The 9,893-nt window shown below is 43.1% G+C and overlaps 1 protein-coding gene across 1 annotated transcript; it reads left to right on the top strand.

Moving 5' to 3' along the window:
- The first annotated feature begins 396 nt into the window (after positions 1–396).
- LOC137345237 (probable G-protein coupled receptor 139) lies at positions 397–1,725 on the top strand. The gene is made up of 2 exons (XM_068008705.1): positions 397–601; positions 827–1,725. The coding sequence occupies exons 1-2, from the start codon at positions 397–399 to the stop codon at positions 1,723–1,725; spliced, it is 1,104 nt and encodes a 367-aa protein (XP_067864806.1).
- Positions 1,726–9,893: the final 8,168 nt, after the last annotated feature.

The raw sequence follows: 9,893 nt of genomic DNA, 5'->3' as shown, positions 1-9,893 counted from the left end.
CCAGTGTAGAGGCAATCACATTGTGAACAGTGAATATTATATACTAGATTGAAAGAAGAACAAGTAAATTCCTGCTTCACCTGGAATGAGGCTTTGGAGTCTTGGATGGTGAAGAGAGAAGAGATGAAAGCGGAGGTATTATACACCCTGCGATAGCATGGGAAGATGCTGTGGGAAGGGGGCGAGGTGTCACGGAGGGAATCATCCCTTTGGACTACTGAGAGGGGAGGGGAGGGGAAGGGACGATGTGCTTGGTGGTAGTAGCACACTGGAGGTGTTGGAAATCGCAGAGGATGATATTTTTGATGTGAAGACTGGTCGAATAGGAGGTGAGGGCAAGGGAAACCATGTCGCAGTTCTGGGAGGGAGGGGAAGATTTAGGCAGTAGTGCGGGAAATGGTTCAGACATGGCTCAGGGTCTTCTCACCCACAGCTGAGGAAAAAGGAAGACATATCAGAAGCGTTGTTGTTGAAGGTAGCATCATCAGAACCCAACAGGGCGCAGCTGATGTGCAACTACTTACCTTTGGAGACAGTCGTGTTTTGGGTCCCAGAATTCTCCAGAAAAACGTCAATACTTTTGGCTTTTACCACAGCATATGTTTCGCTCTCTGAGGGCCAGAAGCTGTTTTACTCTTTAATTTTCCCATACCTATTTTGCCACAGATTTCCCTGCGAAAAATAAATAGTTCTTTAAATTAAACTTGCATTTAATTCAGATCTGAAAATCTTATATTTTCAGGCTGTCTTAATCAACTTTAAATGATTCTCCAAAAATGTTTGGGGACAGTGTTGAAGTAAATTTCATGTTTTCTGTTTCTTACAGTTAACTTGGTGGCGATTGTGATTTTGTCTCGAGGAAAGTGCGGTCTCTACAAATGTATCACTCACTACCTGGTGGCCATGGCAGTGGCGGATCTAATGGTGATTGTCATCCATGTGGTATTACACAAGATTAATATCATGTACTTTCCAATTAGTTTCCTGTTTATATCTCCTGTGTGTACGGTGAACCTTGTCGTATACACTGCAGCTTTAGACTATTCTATTTGGTTTACTGTCGCCTTCACGTTTGATCACTTTGTAACAATTTGCTGTCAGAAGCTGCAATCAAAATATCACACAGAGAAAACAGCCACCGTGGTTATCACCATCTTGTTTGTGGTCTGCTGTCTTGTAAATATTCCCTATTACTATGCAGTTGACCCTGTATTTATAATTGACAATGTACCTTGGTATTGTGTTGCTACTGCTGATTACCTCACTTCCCCCTTGTGGAGGGCATACGAGTGTATCAACGGCATCATAACCCCTATCTTACCAATCCTTTTAATTCTGTTGTTCAATGCTTTGACCGTCAGACACATTATAATGGCAAATAGAATCCGCAAGGGACTCCGGAGCAACAGTCAGAATCAGAATGATCCAGAGGTGAAGAATCGGAGAAATTCCATGATTTTACTTTTCACTCTTTTGGCAAATTTCATACTGTTGTGGATGACGTTTGTTGCCCTTGTGATAGACCAGCCAGCAGAAAACTTTTACTATACAGACAAATATTACACTAACCCGATATATATTGCCCAACAAGTTGGGTACATGTTTCAGCTTCTCAGTTCCTGCACAAACACTTGTATCTATGGACTGACACAGAGGAAATTCAGAGAGGAGTTGAAGAATGGGGTGAAATATTTGTTTACAATGAATGGGAAATTGTGTCAATAACAATTAAAGAACATTGATCTGGGGCAGGGCTTAAAGGTTCACAAGACACTTGCTTTTATATTCATTGTGGGCAGGTGAATGACAATGAGAAGACTGATTATCTTTAACAAGATTCTGGATAGTCGTGTATAATTACCAGATTATTATTGATGAATATTAATGTCGATAAACGAAATGATATAACATGAAATTTCCCAATGTCAATTTCACTGCTGGATTTATGGATTTACAGCAACTGTACTGTACACCATTAAAATACATCAAATTAATTCCCCATAAGGAAGCAGTAACACTAAATGGTATATTCTGCTCATTCAGAACAAGCTCCGGTAATCATGCTCTGACAGTCATTACAATTGGCCATTGGATCAATTCGTGACAACAATTTTGTTTTTCAAGAACAAACTTACATGGTTAGAAAAGGCACAAATGCAGAAAAAAAAACCTTCAAAAAGAGGCCAAGGTGGATTCAAATTCGAGAGAAAAATCTAGTCTTTGTCGGTACCTTGACTGTCTCCTTCACTCATTGAATGTCCTGTTCTGGCCTTATATTTGCTGTCCTTAGTCCATGGAATGGATTCTTGAGTGTTTCTGCTCCACGGCTGGTTCATGTTGGAACACATTAATCGGGCCTCACAGTTGTCTATGTGGTAATTTCTCCAGGAGCATCCTGGAATGCAAAGATAGCCCCTGTGTCTCTTCCTCACTATCATCAAACATTATAGACCCCTCTCCCTTACATCCTCCTCCCTTACCTCAGTCATAAACTCAGCAATGTCTTTGCCTCTCTCACATTGAGAGCAACTGTTCACCTGCTCCTGTTGAAATCAGGCTTCGATTGTCCACCAAACCAATCCTTTCTGTCCTGAACCAACTGCTTTCACCAATCGCTCTCCTATCTCCCCTCAATCTCTAAGCAAATGTGTCTAGTCCTTGAAAGTCTCCTCCTGCAACCTTGAGCTTATTTCCACTCGAATAATAATCACTCCTGTTCCTGGTCCCCATATTAGTTGAGATTTGTCATGTGTCTCTATTCTCACCTTCTTCTCCATCCCTTTCAAAACAACTATTGTCACCCCTTCCTCAAACGTCAAGGCATATCCCCTCCATTCTTAAAAAAGTAACTACAATCCCATCTCACACTTCCCTTTCCTCTCCAAATCCCTTCAACATGTTGTTGTCTCCCAAATCCGTGCACATCCTTCCGACAGTATCATGTTTGTATCTCGTCAATCAGGTTTCCACCCCGACCTCAATATTCAAACGGTCCCAGAAAAGTGAAATCTTCTGTGACTGTTACTGTGGTGCACAATCCCTCCATAAGACCTCCTCAGTCTCCCTGTATTCTTTGATAAGGTTGACCACACAATTAGCCTTCAATGTCTCTGATCTATTAGCCTGATAACTGGTACTGTCCTTGTGTATTTCTGCTCTTATCTGCTATCCAAAAGTAACTTCAGGTTTTGTCTTGGAACCTTCAAGGATCTACTCTAGCTCTCCAGCGGTTCTTTCCCATCTCCATGCTGCCCTTTGAATATATTATCAGAACACATAGGGTCAGCTTCCACATGCACACTGACGGCACCTATTTCTACCTCTCCATTACCACACTCAACCCTTACAATGCCACTGAGTTTCAGATTGCTTGAATGACGTTTAGTACTTATAATTCACAGTTCCCTCCAGTTATACATTGGGAGGACGGAGCCACCATCTTCAAGTCCACAGCACGAACTCTGCACTTTCCACTTTCTACTACTGCTCCTTGGCCTTTGGCTTAGTTGGACACATAATGTCTGCAACCTTGGCTTCCCATTCAACCCCGCAATGAGTTTCAGGAACTCATATTCTCCAATCACAAAGACCACCTAATTCCATAACATCAAATTCCTCCATTCACTCCATCATCCAAGTGCTGTTGAAACTCTCATCAATGCTCTTGTCATCTCGAAACTCACATCCTTTCCCATCCAAGCTCCTCTCGAAACCTGGCATATTCTTGTTGAACTACATTAGGTTCTAGGCCTCCAAAATCCTGAATTTAAAGTTCTGATCCTTGTGTTTAAATCATTACTTGTGATAATATGTTCCATATCAGGAACATTCTCCAGCCCAACTCTAACTCACCCTACACACACAACTCTCTTTTGCTCTAACACCCATGTTTATGCTCTGTCCCTTGGCTCGGCCATGCCCGGTGATGACTTCAGCAATCAAATCATATAAGGATCGAAATCACAATCAGATCTAAACATTTATCTTCATCTGTACCACTAGTTCATCCATGTTAAGATGATATCTTCACGTATTCTGAGAAAGAGGCTTTAATTTTATTGTTTTACTATTATTGTTTGGAGAAACCTTATTCCCTGGTGCACTATTCCCATCAAACTCTCTGTCCCTTCCTGTCCTTCTCTGCTGTCCGTAGTTAAATCGCTACACTGCTCTGTTCCCTGGAATTTTCTCTTTAGTTTCAAAAATCTCCCTTCACCTGAACCCTCCCCCACCCTTTTAATTCAAAGCCCTGCCCAGATCCCTAGTTATACGGATCGCCAGGAACCTGATCCCAGATTGGTTTAAGTGGAGCCCATACCAATGGAACAGCTCCCGGATTCCCTCGAAATGATGCCAGTGCCCCATGAATCGAAGCCCCTCCTTTCCAAACCACTCATTGAACCACACATTTAATTCTCTAATCTTCCTGACCCTTTACCAATTGGCATGGCCCAATTAACAATCAGTGATCATTACGTTTGAGGTTCTGCATTTTAATTGGTACCCGAAATACTCAAACTCACTCAGCAGAACATCATTCCTGTTTCTTTTTGTGTTGTTTCTTCCTATGTGGGCCATGACAGCTGAATTCTTCCCCTCCCAATCCTAGTTCATCTCCATATGTGAGGTGGTGACTTTCACCCTGACACTGGGCAGACACGTATCCTTAGACTATGACCCCCTGGTTCTTGACTCCCCCACCATCGGGAACATCCTACCTGAATCTACCCTGGCAAGTCCTGTTAGAATTTTGTAGGTTTCTCTGAGATCCCCCTCATTCTTCTGAACTCCAGCGAATATAATACTAACCGACTAAATCTCTCCTCAGTCGTCAGTCCTGCCATCCCAGAAATCAGTCTGGTAAACCTTTGCTGCACTGCCTCAATAGCAAGAACATTCTTCCTCAGATACAGAGACAAAAACTGCACACAATATTCCAGGTGTGGCCTCACCAAGGCCCTGGATAATTTCAGCAAGACAACCCTGCTCCTGTACTCGAATCCTCTCGCTATGAAGGCCAACATACCATTTGCCCTTTTTGCCGCCTGTTGCACCTGCATGCTTACCTTCAGTGACTGGTGTACGAGAACACCCAGGTCCCGTTGCATATTCCCCTCTCTCAGTTTATAGCCGTTCAGATAATAATCTGCCTTCCTGTTTTTGCTACCAAAGTGGATAACCTCATATTTATCCACATTATACTGCATCTGCCATGCATTTTCCCACGCTCTCAACTTGTCCAAATCTCCCTGAAACCTCTCTTCATCCTCCTCACAAATCACCCTCCCACCCAGTTTTGTGTCATCCGCAAATTTGGAGATGTTGCATTTAGTTCCCTCATCTAAATCATTAATATATATATTGTGAATCTGGTCAAAATGAGGAGTCAGCCTGGTAAAGCTACAACACAGGGCTACTTGCCTGCCAAACTGCGTAATCAGCTTGCGATAGACAGAGCTAAGCCACCCCATAACAAACGGATCAGATCTAAGCTCTGCAGTCCTGCTTCATTGAGTCGTGAATGGTGGTGGACAATTAAACAACTGGAGGAGGTGGCTTCACAAAGATCCCCATTCTCAATTATGGGGGAGCCCAGCACATCAGTACAAAAGATAAGGCTGAAGCATTTGCAACAATCTTCAGCCAGAAGTGCCAAGTTGATGATCCATCTTGGCCTCCTTCTGAAGTCCCCAGCATCACAGATGCCAGACTTCAGTCACTTCGAGTCATCCCGTGTGATATCAAGAAACGACTGAAGGCACTGGATACCGCAAAGGCTATGGGTCCTGACAATATTCCGGCAATAGTACTGAAGACCTGTGCGCCAGAACTAGCCGCGCCCCTAGCCAAGCTGTTCCAGTACAGCGACAACACTGGCATCTACCCTGCAATGTGGAAAATTGCCCAGGTATGTCCTGTACACAAAAAGCAGGACAGGAACAACCCGGCCAATTTCTGCCCCATCACTTTACTCTTAATCATCAGTAAAGTGATGGAAGGTGTCATCGACTATCAAGCGACACTTGCTTCGCGATAACCTGCTCAGTGATGCTCAGTTTAGGTTCTGTCAGGGCCACTCAGCTCCTGACCTGATTACAGCCTTGGTTCAAAAATGAAAAAAAGAGCTGAATTCAAGAGGTGAGGTTAGAATGACTGCCCCTTGACACCAAGGCAGTATTTGACCGAGTGTGGCAACAAGGAGCCCTGGCAAAACTGAAGTCAATGGAAATCGGCCGAAAACTCTCCGCTGAGCGCAAAGGAAGGTGGTTGGGGTTGTTGGAGGTCAATCATCTCAGCTCCAGGACATCACTGCAGGAGTTCCTCAGGGTAGTGTACTCGGCCGAACCATCTTCAGCTGCTTCATCAATGAGCTTCCTTCAATCATAAGGTCAGAAGTGAGGATGTTCGCTGATGATTGCACAATGTTTAGCACCATTTACAACTCCTCAGATACTGAAGCAGTCCGTGTAGAATTCCAGTAAGACCTGGACAATATCCAGGCTTGGGCTGATAAGTGGCAAGTAACATTTGCAACACACAGTTGCCAGGCAATGACCATCAACAACAAGAGAGAATCTAACAATCTCTCCGTGACATTCAATGGCATTACATTCGCTGAATCCTCCACTATCAACATTCTCGGGGTTACCATTTACCGGAATCTGAACTGGAGTAGCCATATAAATACCATGCCGACAAAAGCAGGTCAGAAGCTCGGAACCCTGCGTTGAGTAACTCACCTCCTGACTCTCCAAAGCCTGTCCACAATCTACAAGGCATAATCAGGAGTCTGTTGGAATACTCGCTACTTGCCTGGATGGAAGCACATCCAACAACACTCAAGAAACTCGACACCATCCAGGACAAAGCAGCTCGCTTGATTGGCACCCCATCCACAACTTTCACTCCCTGTACCACCGATGCACAGTGGCAGCAGTGTGTACCATCTGCAAGATTCACTGCAGCAATGCACCAAGGCTCCTTAAACAGCACCTGCCAAACCCGTGACTTCAACCAACGAGAAGGACAAGGGCAGCAGATGCATGTGAACACCACCACCTGCAAGTTCCCCTTCCAGTCAGGCACCATCCTGACTTGGAACTATATCACCATTCCTTCACTGTCACTGGGTCAAAATCCTGGAAATCCCTTCCTAACAGCACTGTGGGTGTACCTACCTCACATGGACTGCAGCTGTTCAAGATGACAGTTCACCACCACCTTCTCAAGGTCAATTAGGAATGGGCAACGAATACTGACCTAGCCAGCGACGCCCACATCCATTGACTGAATAAACAAATGTATTTGATTACACAACTAGTTTTAATTTTGTAAAGTCAGAGCAAGTTATGGTCTTGGATAGTGTCTTGTTCTTGGAGTTTTTTATTCGGAATATGCGGTTTGCCATTAAGGCTTGCAAGGGATCAGGACTGCGTTAAGAGACGGCAAGCCTTAGGAGTTTTTGGAAGGTGCATTTTAGTTGCCTTCGAAGCAGCCATTTGGAGACTGCGATTCAAAGGATGCATTCTCGATACCATGGAAACAGCCACGGGGAGTGAGCCTGATGCGATACAGTTTGAACTGGCAGTTAGTAAGACAGTCTGAAAATACACAAACAGAAGACACAGATAGCTGTGGTGTCAGCACTGAAAAGGAACTCTCAACCATTTAAACTGAAGGAAATAGGACTTTTGTCCGTTTAATTGTTCTCTCTTGAAATTCTAAAAAGTCAAGCCAAGACAGAGATCTCTGATAATTTAAATTTAAGAAAGGGAAGTTAGACTGTGACAATCTTTTATCCCTCAAAAACTCTAAAGTCATTGATTCGGTTGAAAGTGCTTGCAGGTCGTTAATTGTTGAAATTCGCTGGACTTCGCACAACATTCTGTGAGGGCTTTGAACGACATTCTGCAAGGACTTCCAGCAACATTCTGTCAGGATTTCAAACACCATTCTTCGGGGTCTTCGAACAACATTCTGTGAGGACTTCGAACAACATTGGACTGTAAATGTGCAAGGACTCTAAATTGTCTATTTTTAAATCTTCGTAGTGTTGAAGAATTTCCCTCTTATAATTAAAGAGTTAATTGTTTGATTTAAAAAAGCTGGTTTGGTTAGCCTCATTTGGGAGTTAATAGGTGGGACAATTCGGTTGGGTCTTTCTTTAATTTGGAAAGTTTTAAATGATATGCTAGCCGATCTGTGGGATGACGGGATTGAATTAACAGTGCATCGGTCCATTTGGTCTCTGCGATAGTCCTCCTGTGCTGCAAGATACCACAATCAGAATCGTATATTTTGATTGGGGGCTTTGAAAGGAACAGTCGGTCGTAACAACAGTTACAGATGTAGAACACCAGCAAAGTTTCTGACTGATAATGGAGGGGAATTTGCCAATGACAAGTTCCAAGACTTGTGAAAATATGAAAATCATGAACATGAATACTACAGCTGAAAGTCCTTTCAGAAATGGACTCTGTGAAAGGAATCAGGTGGTGATCGCTGAAATATTGCAAAAACAAATTTACTGATGAACCACACTGCAAGTTGACAACCACCTGACATGGACGGTTCCCACAAAGAAATCACTCCAGACATTTGGAGGCTGCAGTCCCTATCAATTAGTCTGTGGGTGACACCACAGATTACATTTTGGTCTGTGCAATAGTCCTCCTGTGCTAGAAGATACCACAATCAGCTCAATTTTACTGCGTAGTTGAATAATTGAAAATTCAAGGAGCTCTGAGACATCATTTAAGATCATCTGAAACAGACTTCACTTCAGTAGATTTAGTATTCTATAAAGGAAAGAGTCATAGGCAATAAAGTGCCCCTGAAAAGGTTATAGATGGTTTTGGGAAAGCAGCATTTTGCTAAAATGGCAATCAAACTGTAAAGATTCATTCATCACGTTTAGACAGCATTAATTACAAAATATCAGACTCTGTGCAGCCAATGGATGTAAACGAGGCAACGTGTACAGGAAATGCTCATGTGCTTTGTGATGAAGTTTCTGAGAAGCAGAATGAGGTGGATCAATTGCTGGTAGTGGTAATTGGAATGATCATGACAAGGCTATCACATCCATAGACCAATTACCCAGACTGGGTACTCGGTGACACATATTCCAGATTAGAGGCATACAACAGTTGTGGGGTGTGCACGAAAAGCATCTGGCAAGTTTAAATATTAGTTGAATGTTCAGCATCATGGTTTAGAAATGAGGTCCATGGACTGGCAGAATCTGCATGAAAGCACAGTCCAATTACTGGTAGTGAGACCAGAAATTCCCCTTGTGAGAGAAAGCTTTTCTGTATTCTTTCATGAGATATGGGTATCGTCAGCAAGGCCAGCATTGATTGCCCATCCTTAATTGACCTTAAGAAGGTTTTGGTGAGCCACCATCTTGAACTGCTGCAGTCCGCCTGGCGCAGGTACACCCACAGTGCTGTCAAATAGGGAGAGCTTGCAGCAGCAGTCCCGGCAGAAATAACAGTGCAAGTAGAGTCCATAAATTGAATTAATTAAACAATGCAATAAAGCCAACAGAGAGCAGGACTAGAAGCTGAATTCGTTTTGACTGAACTTTTGGTGGCTGCTTATAATCTTGAGGAGCAAACAATAGGTGAGACAGAAAAAGGGAGTGGGATAGTTGGAGCGAGTTTGGAATTTATTCTGAATTACCAGATAATGTGAAACAAACTTTGTGGCAAAGGTTGTTTTGTGCTGTACAACTCCTTGCAAATTTACGTTATAAGGCGAAAGCTTGGGGTTTTGAAGAATAACTGCGTGATACAGATGTTTGAGTGGACACTTAAAATTCGAAAAGTACTCTTAAAACACTTTCAGATTTTTTGGCCACATTGTCTTGGAGTATAGGTAAATTGACATAA

The sequence above is a fragment of the Heterodontus francisci genome, chromosome 28 (genome assembly GCF_036365525.1).
Source record: "Heterodontus francisci isolate sHetFra1 chromosome 28, sHetFra1.hap1, whole genome shotgun sequence".
Taxonomy (NCBI): Eukaryota; Metazoa; Chordata; class Chondrichthyes; order Heterodontiformes; family Heterodontidae; genus Heterodontus; species Heterodontus francisci.
The sequence above is the reverse complement of the archived record's forward strand: the minus strand, read 5'-3'. Positions and strand labels throughout refer to the sequence as shown.